Here is a 27,585-nt window from a genome sequence, read left to right as displayed (position 1 = left end):
ATGGCATAATTTTGCTGATAGAGCCCCTTTAAGGACTTGTATATAGTTGACCTAACTTTAAAATAGGTCATCAATATATGATCAGTTGGGTTCCAACACCCCATGTACATGTTTGGAGAGGCCGCTGATCCCATTGTATCTAAAATGAGAAAGTAAACAACTTCACTTCTATAGATGTATGTGTCTCCATGGTTACAGACTACAAACAAGTCTGTATGTAGTCTGATCTAACAATCAGCTCATCTTTTTTTTAGGGGGGGGTGAGGCTGGCCTAGGATCTGTATGTCTTTAGGGGGTGTGAAGAGTGTAGTGGTCATCACTGTTAATCTCTCTATCTTATAAAAATGAATTCTTGTCTGTCTGTTCTTTATACGAGACCAAACGACTGGACCAATCTTCACCAAATTTGGCATACAGATACTTCAGGTGTCTGGGAAGGTTTAAGATGAGAACCCAACTCACTCGGACGTACCGTTCTGGAGATACAGCTTTCCCAAGACCCTGACACCCCCCCCCCTTAGCCAAAACAATCCTGCAAGTCTTTCACTCATATTCCAACTGCAATACACACGGTCACTCCACATGCACAATACAACACTGATAACCAAGCTGAGATACACACATCAGAGGATTAGATACACAGATCAGCACACAGTATCACATGTCAGAGGATTAGATACATGCGTCTGCACACAGTTCCACAAGCCGAAGGATTAGATGCGCGTGTCTGCACACAGTACTACACTGGAGGATTAGATACGTGCATCTGCACACAATAACACACGCTGGAGGATTAGATACACAAGTCAGCATACAGTATCACACGCCAGAGGATTAGATACGCGCGTATGCACACAATACCTCACGCTGGAGGATTACATACACAAGTCAGCACACACTACCACACGTCGGAGAATTAAATACGCATGTCTGCACACTGTACCACAAGCCAGAGGATTAGATACGCGTTATGCACAAAGTACCAAGAGCCAGAGGATTAGATACACGCGTCTTCACACAATTCCACATGCCAGAGGATTAGATACGCACCACTGCACACAATACCACACACCGGAAGATTAGATACACGGCTATGCACAGAGTACCACATATTAGATTTGTACTCCAGGTTTCCATAGCAACCCATCCATTTTTCTTCACTGCTTTATGTCAGCATTAAAGGGGCAGGGCGCTGTAGATGACACTGTTACTCAAGGTCACATACACACAGCTTTACTCCAGGTCTCCATAACAACTGATCGCAGGTTTTTCACTGACATTCGAAATGAGATGCTTATGGACACACACACAAACAATATGCAAAATACACCAGTACAAAACTGGACAATTCTTATGGGGCCACTACACAAACAAAAAATGAAACATACCCGTGCGAAGTCGGGTCCTCCTGCTAGTTTTTGGGTGGGGCCTGATGACCAAAATATTGCACAGTGATGTATACTGTATTTCCCACATCAGAATCGTCTTGATGTCTGTTTTTGATGTCTCTAATGTTGATCCGTATGACACAACACCGGTATTATCAATGGCATATTTTAGGAAGGGGCCCCTGAAGGTTCTAGCTAGGCCTCTGCCGTGGGTTCACTTACTAAACAACAAACTGAAAGCAAAAATTTTCTGGTTTTAATGAACTAATGAGGAATGGCTTTGACCTGCGAGTGCAACCCAATGTTCCCGCTCTGAAGCCCTAATATGAAGAATGTTTTTTTACTTCATTCTGTCACATGCGAGAACCTCAATGTACTGATGTGGAGTCTCCGTGTACTCAGGATTTCTCCATTGACAGATCTCCAATCTCTGTGTGAGAAGTTCCTGTTGTGCTGTTCGAGCCTAATTCTTCTGTAAACTAAGTAACACAATTTATGACATGAAGGCTGTGTCTGAAGAACCAGAATATCTAAGAAGAGGAATTAAGGCAAGTTTGAAGAATACATTGTAGGTCTAGATATTCTATGCATCGATGCATGGTTACAGACTACAAACAACTCTGTGTGTAGTCAGATCTAAAAATCAATTTCAAGGAAAGCAAAGCAAGATGCCACAAGCAAGATCTCTTTGGGCCAAGAGGGGGCGGATTATGACACTGAATCCACGTCATAATCCGCCCCCTCACAATGGAGGTCTATGGAGACCGCCAGGCTATTTTTTTTCCGTGGGAGCTGTCCTTTCTTCCGGCAGACTCCGTGGCTGATTCAACTCCACCGTCCACCTCGTGGCAGCACCCTCCGCAGTAGGCCCATTCATTTGAGCCTACTCCGGAGCGGGAAGCCGCGACTGTCAAAAGCCGCGACAGTCGTGGCAGGCACATTTTGGCCCAAGAGTGACGTGGCTTCCCGCGTCACTCTCGGGGCCAAAATCCGCCAATATGCTCCCCGTGTGAATGGGGCCTTTATGTGCTCTGTCCAACCCTTCACTTCAGTGTAAGACTGGCCCACTAGAGTACCAGAGGATGCTCCAGTGGGCCCGGGCTGTAACACAATAATGGTCCAGCAGAGGAGACCCATATTTAAAGGGTAGTGATTGGGCCTCAGTGGTCATGTGAGCCACATAAATGCAAGCGTCATGACACTAGTGTGGCCCACATGATCTCTGAGGCTCAATCATAGACCTCAGTAGTCCATGATGGCGTTCAGGAGGCTGGAAGAGTGCACTTTCTGAACACCCTATGACCCATGGTACTCTTAATCCACCCCGAACTCTCTTTATGAATTATAAACTATATCCAGCCTCGGCTGAAACACATTTCAAAGCTCGAAAGAATCCTTCACCAAATATGAGACCACTAAGCTGTAATTGATCTGCTATAAAGCTATATGGGGCCATACTGTCACTCCGCCTACTTTCAAATCGATACAGAGGCATGAAGAGATTCTGTATGAATCTGGAAAAAGAATATGTGACATGCTACAAGCTGAGATATATGTTATTTAGCTATCATTTTTTATAGACATTGCTTCTATAAAGCATTATATACAGTAAGTTGGCAAAACAGGAAGTCAATGTAGAGCAACTTCAACCAATAGCTGCAAAGCAGGAAGTGATGTAAGAGGGTGTGTCTTTTGGTAACTGCTGCTTAGCGATGTGTAGCTAGGTTACTAGCTGGCGATAGTTCTATAGATTCAGCTGGCCTCGAGAGGGACACATTTAGGGGTAGATTTGTTTGACCCAAAGTTTGGTGTGCAGTATTCAGCTGGCGTGCTGATTATCCAAGAGAAGGATGCGGCCATGGGGTTGGGAAAACAAATAAGATGTCAACAATCATGAACTAAAAGTGGTCGTGGTAACGGCCTAACTAGAGATTCATGACTTTCGGCCCTCCCATTAGTTTTAGGCTAAACTTGTTCATCACAAACCAAAAGTTAAACTCCCCTTGCCTCAAGTCTCTTGGGTATCCTTGTGATGTCCAGTGGTCCCCTGGCACCCTTTTCCGGCCTCTGACATCACTCACCCTGGGGCAGGGGTGAACCTACCTTTTTCGACGCCCGAGGCGGATGACAGAAAGCCGCCCCCCCCTTCCCCCAGAGGAGGGGGCGGGGCGGAGCATCGTTAGCAGGCAGGGAGAGGACCTGCTCTCTGCCTGAGCGTGAGGGGAGGCCGCTGGAGCAGCACTGCGTCCACAGGGCCTCCCCAATCCACCGCTCGGTGACGAAGCCAAGCCAGTCCAGGACAGCTTGTCCTGGACTGGCTTAGGTAAGCAAAAATGCCGCCCTCCCCGGTGCCCTGGCATAAGGCCACCTGAAGCGTTCGCTTCAGGTCGCCTCATGGGAGGTGCAGCGCTGCCCTGGGGTCACCACTCACGCCTGTGGACATCATGATGCTTTGACCCAACGAGAGGCCAGAAGAGGCTGCTGGACACTACCAGACACCACAAGGATGTCCAGTAGAGGTAAGGCAAGGAGAGTATAACTATTCTTTAGTTTAACCCCCCTGGGCCTTCATATTATAATTTGGGGTCTGAAGAGAATAATAGTGTTTTGTGGGTGATGAGCCCCAAAAGCTTTGGGTTTGGGTCAAGCCCAAAGTATTTGGAAAATTCCAGTTGAATCCAATGCGATCCAAATTGGTTTTCTCATCCCTAGACTCAAAGAACACCATGTGAGGGAGAAGGAAACTTCCTCGGCACAGGCCAGTTGGCTGAAGACTACAAGTGAAGGACGCGTTGTTATTAGATTTGTTTCCTCATTGTTCCAAGTTGTTCCTCTCAGATCCAATAAACCTGTTGAATGTCCATACCAGGATGTTGTTTCTGGGTCCATCGCGTTCACATTACATATCTAATATGGAGCAATAGTTTTCTTTCCCTGTGGGGTTAAGGACCACTCCAAATACGTTGGAGAACTGTCACTATCGGATCACATACATACAGAGGCCCAATATGGAAGGCACTTATTCATGATGTTTTTGGAGTGTGGATGGAGAAAACCTGATGGTAACCCCAAGAACGTAGAAAGAATATGCAAGTTCTTGAAGGTTTCTTGGTTGGATTCAGATCTGGGAATTATTTGGTGCAAGCCAATAGAGCTACAGAAGAAGCAGTTGGGTGTGAAACATCTATGTCAAAGAAGATGACCCCAGTTCTTCACCATCTTATCTGGTCTCAGGTTTTGAAGTTTGCAGGAACCCTTCACCAGATAATGAGACCAGTAACCACCAGCCCACCATGCTCTACATATGATATATACATGAGAGTCTATACAATCTTTCTAGAAGTGTAGACGGCCCAAACTTCTTTTACGGTGTGATTTTTTTTTTCCGATGTTGAATGTTACATTCCTTGTAGTTAATACTGGGTCCAACAAGCTTCCCTGTCACAGTTCATTAGTATCACCAACCATAAACTTCATTGCACATTATCTCGGCCCATTAAGTGAATCTGTTTGTTTACCCGCTGGAGGCAGAATCACTGAATTAGTGAGGCCTGTCATTATAACGCTCTATCCAGATTGAAAACAAGTGTCTGATTGGAAATGTGTCGAGCAGACGTCTCCTTACCCAACTTCTCAACCTCAGTTACCACAGAAAACACTTCAAGTCAAGATGTTGGCCGAGATGTTTTCTCCTTCGGCGTTTCCAAATTTGCCAAGAACCTTCTCTCCTTCAACTCTTGCATCATCTGCCGAGTCCTTATCTGTGGGACCGTCCATCCCACCACTGGATAGACCTGCCAATTCCAATTACACCAAGACCTATCCTTGCATGTGGTTCTATTGATTGTCTCGATTGAGGCTGTTTAGTGTTCATTTGTATTGGGTTGTATTTATTTGTCCTGGCTTCCATCCCGAGCCTTCATTTCCTTCATCTCGGCTATTAAGATTTTCCCAGCAGTTTGTTTGCTTCCGTCTCCGAACAGAAGATTGTCAGAAACATATCCCAACTTCACACAACAGCAATCTACATTCTCACATGAGCTGGACATCAACATAGCCTTCTGTACCATCTATGAGTTGATCGTGGTCTACTAGGGGCAGTTGTCCTATGTCCTTCACCCAAACCATCTCTGGTTCTCCATAGTAAATACTCTATAGTATCCTGCTTTCCTATCTACTTCTAAACTCCGTAGGTCTCTCAAACATTGTACGAGCTGCTCTGTAATGGACTGGTTGCTCAGACTTCAGTATCTCTGTGTCTAAGCGCCATACGGTCACAGTCATTCTAGTAAGAAGTTTTTAGTGCCTTTAGTTAACCAATTTATTACCTCAACACAGTAAAATTCTAATTGGGGTTATTGTTATTTACCCCTTCACCACCCAATGCCACCAGGGATATTACCACTTAACTGAATTAGACTATATGAATATATCATTTCCCCTTTGCTACCCCACACCACCAGGGATGTTACCATTACACACATCACTGCACTAGAACACCATAGATACTATAATTTACCTCTTCTCTACCCCAGACCACCAGGGATGTTACCATTCAACACATAACTGCACTAGAACACCATAGATACTATAATTTATCTCTTCTCTACCCCAGACCATCAGGGATGTTACCATTAAACACATAACTGCAATAGAACACCATAGATACTATAATTTACCTCTTCTCTACCCCACACCACCAGGGATGTTACCATTAAACACATCACTGCACTAGGACACCATAGATACTATAATTTACCACTTCTCTACCCCAGACCACCAGGGATGTTACCATTAAACACATCACTGCTCTAGAACACTATAGATACTATAATTTACCTTTTCTCTACCCCAGACCACCAGGGATGTTACCATTAAACACATCACTGCACTAGAACACCATACATACTATAATTTACCTTTTCTCTACCCCAGACCACCAGGGATGTTACCATTAAACACATAACTGCACTAGAACACCATAGATACTATAATTTACCTCTTTTCTACCCCAGACCACCAGGGATGTTACCATTAAACACATAACTGCACTAGAACACCATAGATACTATAATTGACCACTTCTCTACCCCAGACCACCAGGGATGTTACCATTAAACACATAACTACACTAGAACACCATAGATACTATAATTTACCACTTCTCTACCCCACACCACCAGGGATGTTACCATTAAACACATAACTGCACTAGAATACCATAGATACTATAATTTACCACTTCTCTACCCCAGACCACCAGGGATGTTACCATTAAACACATAACTGCACTAGAACACCATAGATACTATAATTTACCACTTCTCTACCCCAGACCACCAGGGATGTTACCATTAAACACATTACTACACTAGAACACCATAGATACTATAATTTACCTCTTCTCTACCCCACACCACCAGGGATGTTACCATTAAACACATAACTGCACTATAACACCATAGATACTATAATTTACCTCTTCTCTACCCCACACCACCAGGGATGTTACCATTAAACACATAACTGCACAAAAACACCATAGATACTATAATTTACAACTTCTCTACCCCAGACCATCAGGGATGTTACCATTAAACACATAACTACACTAGAACACCATAGATACTATAATTTACCTCTTCTCTACCCCACACCACCAGGGATGTTACCATTAAACACATAACTGCACTAGAACACCATAGATACTATAATTTACCACTTATCTACCCCACACCACCAGGGATGTTACCATTAAACACATCACTGCACTAGAACACCATAGATACTATAATTTACCTCTTCTCTACCCCCAGACCACCAGGGATGTTACCATTAAACACATCACTGCACTAGAACACCATATATACTATAATTAACCACTTCTCTATCCCAGACCACCAGGGATGTTACCATTAAACACATAACTGCACTAGAACACCATAGATACTATAATTTACCACTTCTCTACCCCAGACCACCAGGGATGTTACCATTAAACACATCACTGCACTAGAACACCATAGATACTATAATTTACCTCTTCTCTACCCCACACCACCAGGGATGTTACCATTAATCACATCACTGCACTAGAACACCATAGATACTATAATTTACCACTTCTCTACCCCACACCACCAGGGATGTTACCATTAATCACATCACTGCACTAGAACACCATAGATACTATAATTTACCACTTCTCTATCCCAGACCATCAGGGATGTTACCATTAAACACATCACTGCACTAGAACACCATAGATACTATAATTTACCTCTTCTCTACCCCCAGACCACCAGGGATGTTACCATTAAACACATCACTGCACTAGAACACCATAGATACTATAATTTACCACTTCTCTACCCCAGACCACCAGGGATGTTACCATTAGCCACTTAACTGCACAAAAACACCAGAGATGTTCTATTGAACTTTTTCACCCCTTACCAACCGGATGGTATCCTTGAGGGGTTATTCCGACCTCAGCATTTCATGGCTGACCTAAGAATAGCCTTGTTTTTTGCTTCCCTGACGTGTTTGGTAATTACAGATGCAGTTAAAGGTGGCTGGTCAGCTCTGACTTCAATGGGGGCTGAGCTTCAGTTCTGAACCCCAGCCCGTCAGCCACCATATATTTTAACAACATTAAAAATGTAGTTCTTATGTGATTTGTGATGTCATGGTGAGTTATTTCAATAAAAAAGATCAGTTGCTATGAATACTCGACCTAACAACAACATTCTATGATTCGTTCTGTAGCTTCTCCTTAACAATCCTCCATCTCGGGCAACATAGACCTTGAGATCAAGGCTGAGGATAAAGAAGGGGTACGGAGGCTTGGGAGGTTTAAAACCATGAAGTTTTCTATTATTTGATGTCAATCTAATCCGTATGAACGGAAATCCCCTATAAATTTTTGTACACGTGGCTAGGAGATGACTACTTGGAGAGAGGTGACCTTTTTCCTGACCCTTACATATGTGTGAAGCTATTAAAACTTCCACATCGACAGAGAAAGAAAAACTCACAACAAATCATTGTTTCCAGGCAGGTCATGTCCACCCTGTAGATTTCCCCGATAGATAAACCATGTTTGTGTTTCGTTCTTTGGCACGCCTAGAATCCGGATCTCCAGTATTGTCCACTATCAAATACAGATGTGGCACCTGCTGGCCTTCGGTCTCGGGAGAGACATCTGGTGTTACAACTCAAACCGAACCCAGGGTCTGATTCTGCCTGCTAATACATACACCGAATGCCCCATAACTCATGTTTTATGTAGGACGACAATTACCCCCGTGTCGATTAACCCATTGTCATCCAAGTAACCCTGAATAATAGACACTTTCCAAATGTTTTTGTCTATTGTTGGATTATTTCATGTTCCAAAGGTGGTCAAACATCTCAGATACCTCTTGGTGAAACACTTACACAACTGAGTCTACATGTGTTCTCAATGGAGGGGGGTGTAATAACCTACTGCCAGACTCCTCTGGTGGAGGCTAGTGATGGGCAAACCAGGCAAGATTTGCACCTCTGGATGATAGGTATACTTTTTTAAATCTCTATATGCCTTTGCTGTCCCCTAAAACAGCCAAATGGCTTCCATTTTCATGTGAGGCAAGACCCCAAAATTGGTAGAAACTAAAATTTTTGGAAAATCTATTATGAACTTGGCTCTTTGGGAACTGGTTTGGCTTATTTCCCTGGAGAACAAAGGATTAGGCATGCTGCAAACCAACATGCCCAACCCTACTCTTCCCAATATCTTCCCAAGTTCCAGTCCCATATTTTGCTAATGTGTAAATGGCCATCTTAAGATTGATGGAGGATCCAATGTATTTGGAACTTGGATCATCTAACCCCCTTATAGCAGCTCAACTTAGGACAGGTGGTTATAGATGAACATGGTGCTTACTCCCCCCCCCCCCCCCCCGAATTTTAGGACTTCTATTAACCCTATGAACTGTGACCGCCAAGGGTAAATATATAAGTTCCTTCCTAATGCCTGCCGAGAATTGGACCAATTCATGGAGCAACATTCTACATTAATCCTAGATGTCCTATAAGGAAGACATCTAACCCTTTCTTACACTGTATCTATCCTTACTACGGTTGAGCCGATCTTGAGATTTGAGGATCGATTTTAAAATCGGATTTCCGATCATTTTCCAGCCGATCCCGATCGTGAAATTTGCTCGATCACCGATCAGGATCCGATCTTTCCCGATCCCGATCGCTCAACCCTATTTATGATATATACATGAATAGGGTTGAGCCTAACCTCTGACATTGATCCCACCAGAAAAGATCGGGATCGGTATTCCAATTGGGATCGTGAAATTTACTCGAACGCCGATCGGAATCCGATCTTTTCCGATCCCGATTGCTCAACCCTAATCCTTACACTGCTACCAAATCCTGTGGTGGGATGTTCCATAACTTCACAGTAGAGACAATAATGCCCTCAAACTCTGATGAAATTGCACTTTACCCGTACAGAGTAGCCTCATGTCCTCAAAGAGAACAATCTATTGTTTTTTATAGGGACCATTTATATATTTATATAGATCTCATATCCTCTCCTCAGACTGTTCTCTAGGGTAAATAAGTGGAGTTGGAATAACTTTTCTTCATCGCCTATTCATTTGCTCACCCATTCTCCGATATCTCTTTTATGGACTCACGCCAAAAACTAGACTGTACAATGAAGATGTCCTCCATCGGTAAACCCGTAAAATAATACTTTTCTCTCCAGAAGCCATGCCCTTCCTAAGACCAGACAGATATCCTGTTGGTCTTTGGTGCAGCCCATTGGCATTGAGTGCAATAGGAGTCTTATTCTCCCATTCTCCGGTGGATATGACCTAAATGTCTGAGCACAGTTAATCCTTACAGAATACAGTCCTAAGCACATGGAGACTCCACAACAGAACACTGAGGTTCTTATATGTCAAAGAATAAAGTACAAAACCATCCTTCTTATTAGCACTCGAGAACAGGAACATTGGGCGAGCTCACACTTCATTGGAAAACCAGAATATTTTTTGCTTTCAAAAATGTAGTAAGTGATCCGGTCTAGTAAGAATAAAATCTTACAAATACAGGGTAAATATGGAACAGAGGAATCTCCAAGGCTTTCCGAATATTGCACCTGTGTTGTAGCTCATGAGGTGGTGAACCGCTCCTTGAAAGGGGTTGTCTCGCGAATCTGATCTCAAGGGGGTTGCATACCTCCTCTGGACGCCGATGAGTTGAAACCATATCCCCGCCGAAAGGATACCAAATCCGTGAATGCCCCACGGAATCCAGGAGGTACGGGGTTGACTTCTTATGGGTGCCATATCTTCTAATGGAGTATATGGATAGAGGTCATCTTTATGAGACTTCAAAAAAGCCACAAGGGCCCATGACAATAATCCACTGCACTATGATAATCTGGACCTGGGTTGGTGGATCTGGTAGGGCTTCGGGCCAGATGAATATTTCATGTGTACCTTCCCATGGTCTGCTAAGATGACTCAGCTGAACATGACTACCATACATGTCATATGATCCACAGCTCCTGGTCGTACTGGGATACAATATCCTAAATTTCCAAGAAATTCCAGTCCTCTGTTCCAGTAAGACTTTCATAACGCCATAAATGACTTTAGTGAACAATCCCCCAATTAACTTGATAGCCCCCGCTCCGCGCGCCTCCTCTGATCATCTCTGCTTCATATTAGCATCTGTTTATTTTAGGGCCAGTAAATACCAGATACAGGAAATCAGAACTTCAGCGTGAAACCTAATTATGATATATGGCGTATTACTGAACAAATTGTCCAAAAATCACAGGGCCGCACCACGTCAACGCAATGCAAAAAAGCTAATTTGCTCTTAAAGGGGCATTCTAGTTCATAAAATCCATTAGTAAATACGGGGTTCATAGAGGGGGTCCCATGTTTAGGATCCTAATCTTTGTATGGCTACAAAGAGCATCTTTTCTTCAAACCAACCACTGATGAGAATGGACACTGTGTAATACTTAATTCATCCTGTAGTGGTGCTGTAGGGAAACTGCTCCCTTACTACAAGGTTTGACTGTAGATTACGGTAGGTTCCAGCAGGTGGACACTTTGTGACCAGTTTTAAGTAACGGGATCCTTTTAACAAGTCCCAAAAAGTGATGGCCAAACCTTGCGAAAGTCGATTTGGAAGAATATTTGGAAGGTTCGCCCATAAGATTCGGTTCTGTCAGACCCCGGGGTATAAGTGGTGGCCAAGAGGGAGGTGTAGACCAAATAAAAAATACCCTTTGTCACCTCTCCTGGGTATCCGATATCAGTGTTTTATTTTGACCGCACCTTACCTGGGCGTTTGCTTATTACGCTCTGGGGTCCGAAGAAATCTTAGGGTATAGTAAGGATTCTTGGGTGGATTTGGGATTTACAGGACACAGTTTGCTATAAACCGGTTCACTCTTCTCTACCTCTAAGTGAACAATTCCTTTAAGGCGTAAAATACTTGTTTCCTTTACGTAGATGGGTCTTACAAGCCACCCCTGTCCATAATCCATACTGGGGTATAAAATGTCATAGAGGAGGGGCTTTAGCTTATTCTTTTCAACTCCTATAATTTTGCTTTCCACCATCTCCTCTTCTTCAGATATCGATTTGTCTCATTTCATCACTAGGGTTGACCGATCGGGATCGGAAAAGACCGGATCCCGATCAGTGATCGAACAAATTTCACGATCGGGATCGGCTGGAAAATGATCGGAAATCGGATTTTGAAATCGATCCTGAAATCTCAAGATCGGCTCAACCCGGCTTCTCCAGTTGACTTTTTCACCCGCATGGGTCCTCTCCATGTCAACTGCCATGAGTGTACCAACAGTGGGGGGTTTACCTTCTTGGCACTTGCCACACCATACATGTTGAGAAGATCAGCACATCTGGCATTTTGGGGCTTGGCTATACTTCATATTACAAGTGCAATTTTATGCCCATTTATGTTCCATTTTTTGTTAGAAGGTCCCACCACTGAAAATGAGATCTGTTCACATTCTTGTATTTATGGGTTTTGGCTGAATTGAGCAAGAAGATATTCTCAGGAGATCCGAAAAAACGCATTATACTAAAAATAATTGACAGGTATATAACCCCGGGCTATGGTTTTATAGACACTTCCCCTGAGCTCCATCATACTCATGGCTCTGATCTGTGGGGCTGTCTATGTCTACAGTTCTGGAGCTGGATTTTATGATCATGTATAGGAACATCGACCCTCTAAGCTGTAATCCATATGGCTCTGACTAGGATGAAATGTAGAAGATAAAGGATCCTTTGGTCTTCACCCTTAAATCTAATAAAGAAGTGTGGACTTTGTTGCCGAATGAGTCTTGAGTAGGGTTGAGCCGATCTTACGATTTCAGGATCGTTTTTAAAATCCGATTTTCGATCATTTTCCAGCCGATCCCAGTCGTGAAATTTGCTCAATCGCCGATCGGGATCCGATCTTTCCCGATCCCAATCACTCAACCCTAGTTACTTTATGTTTATGGAATGGGGTTGAGCCGATCTTGAGATTTCAGGATCGTTTTTAAAATCTGATTTTTGATCATTTTCCAGCCGATCCTGATCGTGAAATTTCCTCGATCGCTGACCGGGATCCGATCTTTTCTGATCCCAATCGCTCAACCCTAGTCTTGAGATGTGATCCCTACAATACCTAAAGAAGGTAAGATCATCATCTGGATCAGAAACAAGAGTCGCCACCAAAAGACCAGTCAGGAGTTGAAAGGCAAGAGATGGGAGCATAGTCAGAAACATGACCACAGGTCAAGGCCGGGAGTAAAATAAGAGATACCAGATTAACTATCTAAGTGATAAGCCAGGGGAAATATCTATGAGCGAGGCCAAGGTAAGGCTCAGGGTCAAATACAGTAATTGCCATATCAGGAACAGTAGCAAAGAGAATAGGGTTGAGCGATTGGGATCGGAAAAGATCGGATTCCGATCGGCGATCAAGCAAATTTCCCAATCGTGATCGGAATTCTGATCCCGATCTTTTTAGGCGGGAACGAGGTCTCACATTAGTTGCCACAATGCTTGGCTACTGGCCAATCACTGTGGTAAAAGCTTACATTAGGGTTGAGCGATCAGGATCGGAAAAGATCAGATCGGCGATCGAGCAAATTTCACGATCGGGATCGGCTGGAAAATTATCGAGAATCGGATTTTAAAAACGATCTTGAAATCTCAAGATCTGTTCGACCCTAATAGGGAACAAGAACCAGAACAGGAAGCTCAAACACCAGGCAAGACATGGCAGGACGACTTCCCTTTGGATGAGTTGCCAGGCCTGACATCACCACTGGTCTATATCTATCATTCTGTAGATATTTGCTGTCCATATCTATAGCCCTACAGATCCACAAGCAAGGGAAGGATGCCAAAACCACTTCATTGAGGAAGTCAATGGAGAACCCAATCTCAATAGAAGCAAGATATTCTGGAATCTAGATCCCAACCTCTGACCTCCTTTGATGTCTTAAAGCAAAGAGTCAATCTTAAGGTTTCCTACCCTGCAAGTCCATGTCCAACCTACTAAAGAATCTTGAGACATAACTATGGATTATTAATCAAGTCAGAGACCTCCATCTAAGACAGTTGTTTCGAAGTTGCTCCTTGTTCTTCTCTAAATAGGGGCATGACCCTAGGCAGGACAAATAGGGCTTCCAGTGTGAGGGTCCGCTGCCTTTGACCATTGTGGGGGTTATTCTTAAGTCACTACTAGGTGGTTTTTTAATGCTCATAAACCTTTTCCGCTCTACAAACTCCCATGGTCACCACTTGAAGACTAGAGCACTACTTACAATCAGGAGAACATTGTATATCATTTGCACAAGATGTCTACTTGACCTTTCAATTTTCTAGAGTCATAGCTGAACCTGATGTGAATTTTCTCCACTTTATAGAAGGCAACGGCTGTGAATGTAGATCCATCTCTGGTTTGTATTATCTGTATCTAATCCTGGAGAGGAAACATTCACTCTGATGAATTATGCCGGGTCGTAAAGGAAGATGGAATGAGGCTACGTGTTTCTTTCCCCTGATGGGTTCCTTTCCATGTTCTAGAGCATTAAGGATTCCTTGGGGTATTTAGGAGACTTGAAAACTTTTTAGTGCCTAAAATGTTCTTAAGCAAACATTTCAAGTATCCATCATGTAAGGAAGGATTCAACTTACAGGTTGAGAAGTACTTAGAAATTTCTACGTCAACACATTTCATGGACCGGAGTCTTCGTCAAGAAGACTTGGTGGGAATCATCTGAAGGTTTGTCTTTAATGTCATCAGAAATGAATATATTTGTCTTCACGGACCAGCACACCAATGAAAAGGATAATGTCGGGTATTATAGCCAGATCAAATTTTTCAGTCCATTGGCTTTTAACCTTGCAAAAAACGTTTTGGAGAAAAATTTGCAATATTGTTATATTGTAGAGTGTCTTGATGTCCCAGATAAGTGTCTACCCCTTGTCCCTGGGAGTCTTTGGTGTCTTACATCTCCATTCTTGATATCATTGGCCCCAAGTCACTACTGAGGCCTCTGAATGGGATCGATGGTCATGTCGGGGCTGTTGACATGACCACATATTGGCGCTTTGATGTATGCAGTATCGTCAAAGTGTCATGACGTTGACACCACACACAGATTGAAGAGCTACAGACATAGACCTCACATTTGACCTAGGTCTGATGCCGTAAGGGACAGAGCTGGAAAATACCTAGGGAAGAAGACTGAATGTCATGACGGAGCTCAGGAAAGGAGTCACAGAGTGTAAAATTCAAATTTAAAGGGATTCAATCATTAAAATTCAATATTTTCTCACTAACACGTTGGAATAGCCTTGAGAAAGGCTATTCTTCTCCTACCTTTAGATGTCTTTCTCGGTAGAAATCCCGGTTTTCTTCTGTATGCAAATGAGTTCTCTCACAGCACTGGGTGGCGAACCCCAGCGCTCAAACAGCACTGGGGGCGTCTCTGATGCTGCGAGAGAAATCTCCAGCGCCATCTTCGCCTGGAACGTCCTCTCCCTGTGTCTTCTTCCCGGCATTGGCTTCAAACTTCTATGCATGCGCAGTCAGCTCTGCTGTCGGACCTTGGGCAGGGCCGACTAAAAAATGCCAGTGGCCATTTTCTTGTGGCCACTTACCTCAGCTTACTGTGTATGCAGCCACAAGAAAATGGCTGCTTACACCACAGGAAAACTGCCGAGTGCATGCGCAGTCATCTCTGCCCGATAGCAGAGCCGACTGCGCATGCCTAGAAGTTTGAAGCCAGTGCCGGAATAAGACGCGGGGAGAGACCGTTCCAGGTGAAGATAGAGGCGGCGCTGGAGATTTCTCTCGCAGCATTGGGTCCGCCCCCAGTGCTGCAAGAGAACTCATTTGCATACAGAAGAAAACTGGGATTTCTACTGAACGGCAGCACAGAGAAGACATCTAAAGGTAGGAGAAGAATAGACTTTCTTAAGGCTATTTCTATGTGTTACGGAGAAAAAAAAAAGAATTTTAATGATTGAATCCCTTTAATGGATTTGTGGGTGACAAATCGAAACAATTTTTGGTTTGGCCGAACCTGACATTTTTAGGCCTTCTTAATGAGAATTGCGCATCTCTCGTATAAATAAGATATTTTTTTATGCAAAATGTTATTTTCTCAAAACAACATCCCAAAGGGGAGCGACTTAATGATCGAAGACAGGGCAGTGGGGGGAGGTTCCTGCTGCAGCCGACCAGGAACCAGACCAGGAACATGGTTGGTAAACAAATTGGTAAACGGAAGAGCTCACAGGGAACAATTCTGTTACTAAAGAAGTTCCTTGAAGTGTCTGACAGAACTTAATGTCATTCTTGTAAGGCGTTTGTAAGGATAAGCCAGGAGGTCCATGTAATGCCCAAGAGGGCCTAATCTCCCACTATATCGCTGGGAGAAGGAGCGCCTGTGTCAAGTAGAAGAAATATGGATCTCAATTGAAGAATTCCGTATTATGATGTCCCAGATACTACATCCTTACATAGAAGAGGAGTCTCGTAGACCCCCATGATTTTTTAGGTTTGGTGATACTATACATATTGCCTTCAAACGTGGTGCCCCCTAGAGGCCCCATAGTTCAGAAACAAGGCCAACTGGGCATCTCAGTCCTCCCTTGCTCCCTGTCCTGAGATTACCTGGTTGTATTATTCCACATGTCAGACAGATCCAACCTCAAGCCAAGGCTTCCTTGAAAAATGTGAAAATAAAAAGATTCCTTCTTCTTCTTCTTCTTCTTCTTCTCGATACGTTTCGTTGATGCATAAATAAAATGTCCGTCAGGTTTATCCCTGTATAATCCTCTCATTGTGAGAGCACAGAGTTGGCCGCGGAGTCGGTGACTTTTTGTTCTGCGGGGCGAGAGCCAGAGACTCGGAGGATCAGTCATCTGCCTGGGTGTTTGTTTTTGCTCTCAGGTATCAGCTCTCACACTGCGCTCCCCTGTCCTTGGCACTGCCAGCTCCGGCCTCCTCCATACTCGCTGTCATTAATTCACTTTGCAGACTCTTGGTTTACCGGGAATGGTATTAAAATTACCAATATGAATGCAAACTCTGAAATAACATGGTCGAAACCCAACAAGTTACTGGGAACCTCACCAAAGATAAGACACAGGCCTGCTGTTATACGGGCACGGGGGGACGTTCCTCTGATAGAAGTTACAACAACATGTCTGAGACTCTGCTGCTCTACGTGGGACCGCTCAACATTGGGAGAGAGGAAAGCGAAAAAATTACCAAAAATTGTATATATAAATCCTTATAAGGTGAGATGAACAGCGGACATCTTGGTAGCAGACGGCAGGAGACGTCACACTAGGAGAGCCCCTCGCAGGATGGTTCGGGAACGGCAGTGGTAAAAGTGGGAGTGGCCTTTGCAAGGGGCGTGGTCTTTATAATAAGGTGCAGCTAAGGTTATTCAGGCCCCATATGATAATATAAGACCACAGGATTTTACTGGTTTATTAAAATAATCGAAAATAATTTGCACCATTATAATTGATGCCGTTTAGTGACAACAGAAAATACTGTACCCCAAGTGTCAGCCTGTCATTATCCTGTACCCCAAGTATCAGCCTGTCATTATCCTGTACCCCAAGTATCAGCCTGTCATTATCCTGTACCCAAAGTATCAGCCTGTCATTATCCTGCACCCCAAGTGTCAGCCTGTCATTATCCTGTACCCCAAGTATCAGCCTGTCATTATCCTGTACCCCAAGTATCAGCCTGTCATTATCCTGTACCCCAAGTGTCAGCCTGTCATTATCCTGTACCCCAAGTGTCAGCCTGTCATTATCCTGTACCCCAAGTATCAGCCTGTCATTATCCTGTACCCCAAGTGTCAGTGTGACATTATTCTGTACCAAGTGGCGTAACTAGGAATGGCGGGTCCCCGTGGCGAACTTTTGACATGCCCCCCCAACCGACAGCAACGTCGAAGACCTCGACCGGCCCCCTCCTCCACACCCTATTATGCCCCATAGTAGCCCCTGCACACAGTATTATTCCTCATAGTGGCCCCTGCACACAGTATTATATCCCATAGTGTCCCTGCACACAGTATTATATCCCATAGTGTCCCTGCACACAGTATTATATCCCATAGTGGTCCCTGCACACAGTATTATGCCCCATAGTGGCCCCTGCACACAGTATTATGCCCCATAGTGTCCCCTGCACACAGTATTATGTCCCATAGTGGCCCCTGCACTCAGTATTATACCCCATAGTGGCCCCTGCACACAGTATTATCCACCATAATGGCCCCTGCACAGAGTATTATGCCCCATAGTGGCCCCTGCACACAGTATTATGCCCCTTAGTGGCCCCTGCACACAGTATTACCCCCCATAGTGGCCCCTGCACACAGTATTATGCCCCATAGCGGCCCCTGCACACAGTATTATGTCCCATAGTGGCCTCTGCACACAGTATTATGTCCCATAGTGGCCCCTGCACACAGTATTATGTCCAATAGTGGCCCCTGCACACAGTATTATGCCCCATAGTGGCCCCTGCACACAGTATTATGCCCCATAGTGGCCCCTGCATACAGTATTATCCCCCATAGTGGCCCCTGCACACAGTATTATGCCCCATAGTGGCCCCAGCACACAGTATTATGCCTCATAGTGGCCCCTGCACACAGTATTATGTCCCATAGTGTCCCCTGTACACAGTATTATCCCCCATATTGCCCCCTGCACACAGTATTATCCCCCATAGTGGCCCCTGTACACAGAATTATGTCCCACTGTGGACACCCATAAACAATTATTATACTCTGGGGTCTTTTCAGACCCCAGAGTATAATAATCGGAGACCTGGGGGAATAAAAATATAAGAAATTACTGTTTCGTACCTGTCCCCGGCTCCTACACCGTCTTCTCCGCTGTCTTCTGAAATTACGTCAGACGTCACATGACCCGGGATGCAGGCCGGGTTCATGTGACGTCAGAAAGGACGTCTGGATGGAGGCCTGGCAGGATCATGGAGAGGTAAGTAACAGTGTTTGTTACGTTCCCTTACCTCTCCCGGTCCACCGATCATTATACTCGGGGGTCTGCAAAGACCCCCGAGTATAATGATAGTATTTGTGGGGACTGCGGTGTCAGGATCCCAGCCAGGATCGCCAAGTGAATAGGGCCCATAATGGCCAATTAAAAAAAAAAAAACGCAGCAGCAGCGGCTGTCATCAGGCCCCCTAATGGCCCGGGCCCTGTGGCAGCCGCCTCCACTGCGGTAGTTACGCCTCTGCCTGTACCCCAAGTATCAGCCTGTCATTGTCCTGTACCCCAAGTGTCAGCTTGTCTGAATACACAGATTGTATTCCCCATGTATGACGTCAGATTCAGGGCTGAACATTATATTCGAACCTTCATATTGTTCCTCCACTTTTATTACCTGGAAACATGGCACATCCCATTAGGAAGTCCAAGTGTGAGCCACACAGTGAGATAGCCCAAGAAGGGCAACGAAGGGAAAACCTGATAAATATCACCAGTAACTGGACATGAAGCTCCCAGTAAGCTCCGGCCATGAAATACCACACTTACATCACAGTCATAAAACCTCAGCACTCCTTGTTTTGGCTGAGATGTATGGGATCGCTTCCAGTCACAGTGACCTCACATTCCTGGCCACCCCATCATTCTGGTTTGGCAAATTCTTTCCAGGTCCTTCTCTTGATTTCTATAAACATGTAGTTATTTTAAGTAAAGTGCCTAATGGAAGATCCCTGCGATGGAGATGGTGACAAGAACAGGTTATGACAGCAAAACGTATAGAATGAAATGGTATCAAGATGGAGGACGGTGGTGGTGGCCAATAATGTGGCTGAAACCAATACCCAAGTATACAAGTGAAGAGCGAGTCATCTGAGCTGCTGCCGGGCCGAAGAGGAGAGGGGTAGGGCCCAAGCCAGGAGAAATCATGACTATTCAGTTCGCAACTCTCCAATTTTTCCATGTATTGGTATACAGGGTTAAATAGATTAGGCTCCGCAGGACAAGAAACATGAAATATAAAAGTCACATTCTCCAAAGCCCTGAAGATGGAGGGAAATACTTTCTATAATAATGTATCCTCCCAATCTACAGTGTTGGCCAAAAGTATTGGCACCTCTGCAATTCTGTCAGATAGTACTCAGTTTCTTCCAGAAAATGATTGCAATCACAAATTCTTTGGTATTATTATCTTCATTTAATTTGTCTTCAATGGAAAACCACAAAAAGAATTGTCAAAATTCCAAATATATAATTCCACAGCAAACATAAAAAAGGGGGTGAACAAAAGTATTGGCACTGTTTGAAAAATCATGTGATGCTTCTCTAATTTGTGTAATTAACAGCACCTGTTACTTACCTGAGGCACCTAACAGGTGGTGGCAATAACTAAATCACACTTGCAGCCAGTTGAAATGGATTAAAGTTGACTCCACCTCTGTCCTGTGTCCTTGTGTGACCACATTGAGCATGGAGAAAAGAAAGAAGACCAAAGAACTGTCTGAGGACTTGAGAAGCAAAATTGTGAGGAAGCATGAGCAGTCTCAAGGCTACAAGTCCATCTCCAAAGACCTGAGTGTTCCTGTGTCTACCGTGCGCAGTGTCATCAAGAAGTGTAAAGCCCATGGCACTGTGGCTAACCTCCCTAGATGTGGACGCAAAAGAAACATTGACGAGAGATTTCAACGCAAGATTGTGCGGACGGTGGATAAAGAACCTCGACTAACATCCAAACAAGTTCATGCTTCCCTGCAGTCCGAGGGTACAACAGTGTCACCCCGTACTATACGTCAGTGTCTGAATGAGAAGGGACTGTATGGTAGGAGACCCAGGAAGACCCCACTTCTTACCCAGAGACATAAGCCAGGCTGGAGTTTGCCAAAACTTACGTGAGAAAGCCAAAACCGTTCTGGAAGAATGTTCTCTGGTCAGAGGAGACAAAAGTAGGAAAAGGCATCAACATGGAGTTTACAGGAAAAAAAGAGGTCTTCAAAGAGAAGAACACGGTCCCTACAGTCAGACATGGCGGAGGTCCCTGATGTTTTGGGGTTGCTTTGCTGCCTCTGGCACTGGACTGCTTGACCGTGTGCATGGCATTATGAAGTCTGAAGACGACCAACACATTGTGCAGCATAATGTAGGGCCCAGTGTGAGAAAGCTGGGTCTCCCTCAGAGGTCAGGGCTCTTCCAGCAGGACAAGGACCCAAAACACACTTCAGGTCAGCACTAGAAAATGGTGGTGAGAGAAAGCCCTGGAGACTTGTAAAGTGGCAGCAATGAGTCCAGCCCTGAATCCCATAGAACACCTGTGGGGGAGGGGGAGAGATCTCTTGGTGGCAGTTTGGAGAAGGCCCCCTTCACATCTCAGGGGGGACCTGGAGCAGGAGCCAAAGAAGAATGGTCTAAGATTCCAGCAGAGCCTTGTAAGAAACTCATTGCTGGTTACCGGAAGCGGTTGTGCACAGTTATTGTGTCTAAAGGTTGTGCTACCAAGTATTAGGCTGAGGGCGCCAATACTTCTGTCCGGACCAGTTTTGGAGTTTTGTGTAAAGTGATCAATGATGTGACTTTTGTTCATTCTCTTTTGTGTTTTTTCATTGCAAGCAAAATAAATGAAGATATTACCAAAGAGTTTGTGATTGTAATCATTATCTGGAAGAACACGAGGATTATCTGACAGAATTGCAGGGGTGCCAATACTTTTGGCCAACACTGTATGTCAACTAGTTTTCAGTTTACCTATAGATATACTGTAATATCCATCACTATGTACATACATTACTTATCCTGTACTGATCCTGAGTTACATCCTGTATTATACTCCAGAGCTGCACTCACTATTCTGCTGGTACAGTCACTGTGTACATACATTACATTACTTATCCTGTATTATACTCCAGAGCTGCGCTCACTATTCTGCTGGTGCAGTCACTGTGTACATACATTACATTACTTATCCTGTATTATACTCCAGAGCTGCACTCACTATTCTGCTGGTACAGTCACTGTGTACATACATTACATTACTTATCCTGTACTAATCCTGAGTTACATCCTGTATTATGCTCCAGAGCTGCGCTCACTATTCTGCTGGTGCAGTCACTGTGTACATACATTACATTACTTATCCTGTATTATACTCCAGAGCTGTGCTCACTATTCTGTTGGTGCAGTCACTGTGTACATACATTACATTACTTATCCTGTATTATACTCCAGAGCTGCACTCATTATTCTGCTGGTACAGTCACTGTGTACATACATTACATTACTTATCCTGTATTATACTCCAGAGCTGCACTCATTATTCTGCTGGTACAGTCACTGTGTACATACATTACATTACTTATCCTGTATCATACTCCAGAGCTGTGCTCACTATTCTGCTGGTACAGTCACTGTGTACATACATTACATTACTTATCCTGTACTGATCCTGAGTTACATCCTGTATTATGCTCCAGAGCTGCGCTCACTATTCTGCTGGCACAGTCACTGTGTACATACATTACATTACTTATCCTGTATTATACTCCAGAGCTGCGTTCACTATTCTGCTGGCACAGTCACTGTGTACATACATTACATTACTTATCCTGTATTATACTCCAGAGCTGCACTCACTATTCTGCTGGTGCAGTCACTGTGTACATACATTACATTACTTATCCTGTACTGATCCTGAGTTACATCCTGTATTATACTCCAGAGCTGCGCTCACTATTCTGCTGGTACAGTCACTGTGTACATACATTACATTACTTATCCTGTATTATACTCCAGAGCTGCACTCACTATTCTGCTGGTACAGTCACTGGGTACATACATTACATTACTTATCCTGTATTATACTCCAGAACTGCACTCACTATTCTGCTGGTACAGTCACTGTGTACATACATTACATTATTTATCCTGTATTATACTCCAGAGCTGCGCTCACTATTCTGCTGTTGCAGTCACTGTGTACATACATTACATTACTTATCCTGTATTATACTCCAGAGCTGCGCTCACTATTCTGCTGGTACAGTCACTGTGTACATACATTACATTACTTATCCTGTATTATACTCCAGAGCTGCGCTCACTATTCTGCTGGTACAGTCACTGTGTACATACATTACATTACTTATCCTGTATTATACTCCAGAGCTGTGCTCACTATTCTGCTGGTACAGTCACTGTGTACATACATTACATTACTTATCCTGTATTATACTCCAGAGCTGCGCTCACTATTCTGCTGGTACAGTCACTGTGTACATACATTACATTACTTATCCTGTATTATACTCCAGAGCTGCGCTCACTATTCTGCTGGTGCAGTCACTGTGTACATACATTACATTACTTATCCTGTATTATACTCCAGAGCTGCGCTCACTATTCTGCTGGTACAGTCACTGTGTACATACATTACTTATCCTGTATTATACTCCAGAGCTGCGCTCACTATTCTGCTGGTACAGAAGATCTTGGCAGGCATCTTGGAGCCTGAATAGATATGGCCCATGTAGGCCGTTGTATCACTTATGTCCACCGCCCCATTAATCTTTGTCAAGCTGTCTCAGGCACAAGTCCTTATGTCACGGAAAGTCAGAGCTTACTGTGTGTGAGTGCTCTCACTTACTGAAGACAATGCCGGAGAGGAAGCCAGAAGGTCGGAGCCAGGAACGCCAAACTTTGTTTTATGACATCTCAGGAACATTGGTATTAATTGTATTTGTTTTTACCATTGTCCAGGAACATTCTCAGATCCTGAGGCCTTGTGTCATCTTCAAACTATTGCAAGAACCCGAGATATTTTACTAGATTAGAAAATTTACTGCAGCTACTTTCTCAAGAATTTAAGAGAAGAAACTTCCACATGAGCCAAATGTAAGAAGCAGATGAGTCAAAAACATCAACAAGATCTGAGACACCGAGAGCCTGTGTTGGTTTTAGTAGATGTCATCAGGGGACTATAGGAAACTTTGGTCTTTACAGAGACGGACTAAGGTTAATGGGGTTCCATAATCGGTGGGATTATCTACTCTACCTCAGGGCACCTACTGCAACCAAATTTACCATAATGGCAACAAGCAAACAATTCTATAGGAACTACTGAGATAGTCAAATCAAGGATAGTCAACCCAAGGACTCCCTTTGACCTCTCATGCATGGTTGTCTACCTCTTCAGGTCTTGTAAGATCAGTGTAAACTCTGACCATGTATATATGTTCCCTGGTATCTGGTGGACATCTCGTTGTCTTTCCGGTTTTGATTTAGGCAGGTGAAGGTACCCGGTGGCAACCCGGTAGGTCACCAAAGTTCTGGACCTAAACCCTTATGTTCTCCAAATAATCTGACCCTGGTCTGTACCAAGTTGGAAGTTCAGAAGCAAAGCTTAGTGTGTACGCGTGCTATCAATTGTAGAAGGCAATCCCGGAGAGGAAGCCAGAAGGTCGGAGCCAGGAACGCCAACGTTGGTTTTATATCATCTCAGGAAGATTGGAATTAATTGTATTTGTTTTTAGTATTGTCCAGGAACATTCTCAGATCCTGAGGCCTTGTGTCATCTTCAAACTATTGCAAGAACCCGAGATATTTTACTAGATTAGAAAATTTACTGCAGCGAGTTCCTTCTCAAGAATTTAAGAGAAGAAACTTCCACATGAGCCAAATGTAAGAAGCAGATGAGTTAAAAACATCAACAAGATCTGAGACACCGAGAACCTGTGTTGGTTTTAGTAGATGTCATCAGAGGACTATTGGAAACTTTGGTCTTTACAGAGACGGACTAAGGTTAATGGAGGTCCCATAATTGGTGGGATTATCTACTCTACCTTCACAACCTCATGGCACCTACTGCAACCAAATTTACCATAATGGCGGCATGCAAACAATTCTATAGGAACTACTGGATAGTCAACCCAAGGACTCCCTTTGACTTCTCATGCATGGTTGTCTACCTTTTCAGGTCTTGTAAGATCAGTGTAAACTCTGACCATGTATATATGTTCCCTGGTATCTGGTGGACATCTCGTTGTCTTTCCGGTTTTGATTTTATATCAACTCAGGAAGATTGGAATTAATTGTATTCGTTTTTAGTATTGTCCAGGAACATTCTCAGATCCTCCAGCCTCGTGTCATCATCAAACTATTGAGAAATTTTACTAGATTACATAATCTACAGCAGAGAGTTAAGAATAAGAGTCTATGGTAAGAAGCACACGATTCAAAAACATCAACAAGATCTAAGACACCAAACGCTTGTGCCTGTTTTACTAAGAAGAAGACGAAGAGAAGGACTAAGGGTGATGGAGGTCCCTGGGCAAAAGAACTGATTGAAGCCTCCACCATAGATTTACGACTAAGTAACTCTTGACATGCAATTGCAAGTAAGCCCTAGGAATCCGACCAAAGGAACTTCACAGATATCATACAGACACTTGTCTACTTCTTCAGGTCTTGGATGAGCAGTTAAAACTCTAACCATGTCAATATCTTCCTTGGACCTGTTCTCCCCATCAGAATGGAGGTGGTGGACCTGGGATGTGTGCCCCTTGTGCCCTCCCAATAATGTAACCTCAGTCGTTAACTTGTAGGAACTTCAAGCAAGATGGAACTGGTGGGAGCCATACTCACATGTGACCTCTCCCAACATACCACTCCATAGACCCACAGAAGGTTCAGAAGGTTCAGTAGGCCATGGACTTACTAAGGGTCAATGCTCAATAAATCTTGGACCATACCATTTCTGGGGGTAAGAGGTGAAGTAGGTCCATGTCACCGTCTCTCCAATACAATTTACAAAAGAAACACAAGGGAAAATAAAGTACCTTTAAGTCCACGTAGACCCATACTGCCAGGAAGCCCAATGCTGCCCTGATCTCCTTTTTGACCTGGAAGACCGGGAAGACCTCTTTCACCTGGAAGACCTGTAAAACCCAAAAAAAAGGGGTCTAAATAGATGCAAAATAAACATTCTGACAACCAGAATACATGAGGCAGAAACGTGTACATCACTGTTGTCACTGCCCTTCCCCCACTGTTTTTAGCAGCTCTATATTATATAATAGCACAAGGGACATTATTGTTATTTGTGAATGGGGGACATTCAAACTATTCTGTAGGTGAGAGTGTAGTGGTACCGGCTGGTATTAGCAGTATTTTGGGGCCCCATGTACTTCGGTGTATCTATTATTTTATAGGCCCTACAGCCAATGCAAATGAACAGAGACTCTCGATAGTAGAATTTCCAAAATTCTATTTCAGCAGCGTGAACAACTTCTAAATGTCCAGAGGCGAATGTGATGGCAGCGGCTGCCGACGTATTTACAACATGCTAAATAAACAAGCGCTGAAAAACAACAAATGTTTGACGAGTTGATAGAATTTGTATATTGGCAGAAGAGGGACAGAACATAACACTCTGAAATCAACCGGGTGCAGCCGAGATTATGGGAGCAGCGGGGGTTGTACGGAGACCCCGGGGACAGCACCAGAAAACAGGTGTCTAATACATCCCGGAGCTGGGGAAAAGATTATAGAAGTTATATACTTGTACATAGGGGGCAGTATTATAGTAGTTATATTCTTGTACATAGGAGCAGTATTATAGTAGTTATATTCTTGTACATAGGGGGCAGTATTATAGTAGTTATATTCTTGTACATAGGAGCAGTATTATAGTAGTTATATTCTTGTACATAGGAATAGTATTATAGTAGTTATATTCTTGTACATAGGAGGTAGTATTATAGCAGTTATATTCTTGTACATAGGGGGCAGTATTATAGTAGTTATATTCTTGTACATAGGAGTAGTATTATAGTAGTTATATTCTTGTACATAGCAGCAGTATTATAGTAGTTATATTCTTGTACATAGGAGCAGTATTATAGTAGTTATATTCTTGTACATAGGAGCAGTAGTATAGTAGTTATATTCTTGTACATAGGAATAGTATTATAGTAGTTATATTCTTGTACATAGGAGGTAGTATTATAGCAGTTATATTCTTGTACATAGGGGGCAGTATTATAGTAGTTATATTCTTGTACATAGGAGCAGTATTATAGTAGTTATATTCTTGTACATATGAGCAGTATTATAGTAGTTATATTCTTGTACATAGGAGTAGTATTATCGTAGTTATATTCTTGTACATAGGAATAGTATTATAGTAGTTATATTCTTGTACATAGGAGGTAGTATTATAGTAGTTATATTCTTGTACATAGGAGGTAGTATTATAGCAGTTATATTCTTGTACATAGGAGCAGTATTATAGTAGTTATATTCTTGTACATAGGAGCAGTATTATAGTAGTTATATTCTTGTACATAGGAGCAGTATTATAGTAGTTATATTCTTGTACATAGGAGCAGTATTATAGTAGTTATATTCTTGTACATAGGAGCAGTATTATAGTAGTTATATTCTTGTACATAGGAATAGTATTATAGTAGTTATATTCTTGTACATAGGAGGTAGTATTATAGCAGTTATATTCTTGTACATAGGAGCAGTATTATAGTAGTTATATTCTTGTACATAGGAGCAGTATTATAGTAGTTATATACTTGTACATAGGGAGCAGTATTATAGTAGTT

At 43.3% G+C, this 27,585-nt stretch overlaps 1 protein-coding gene across 1 annotated transcript in view; it reads right to left on the bottom strand.

Annotated features, from left to right (window-relative positions):
- SCARA5 (scavenger receptor class A member 5) overlaps positions 1-27,585 on the bottom strand; it is a 256,237-nt gene that overhangs the window by 103,510 nt on the left and 125,142 nt on the right. The window contains exon 6 of the mRNA XM_075269325.1: positions 25,810-25,908. Within this exon, the coding sequence (XP_075125426.1) occupies positions 25,810-25,908 (99 nt within the window). The remainder of the gene's footprint in view (positions 1-25,809; positions 25,909-27,585) is intronic.

This window comes from Leptodactylus fuscus, chromosome 3, assembly GCF_031893055.1.
Source record: "Leptodactylus fuscus isolate aLepFus1 chromosome 3, aLepFus1.hap2, whole genome shotgun sequence".
Lineage (NCBI taxonomy): Eukaryota > Metazoa > Chordata > Amphibia > Anura > Leptodactylidae > Leptodactylus > Leptodactylus fuscus.
Note: the sequence above shows the minus strand (reverse complement) of the source record. Positions and strands in the feature narration are given on the sequence as shown.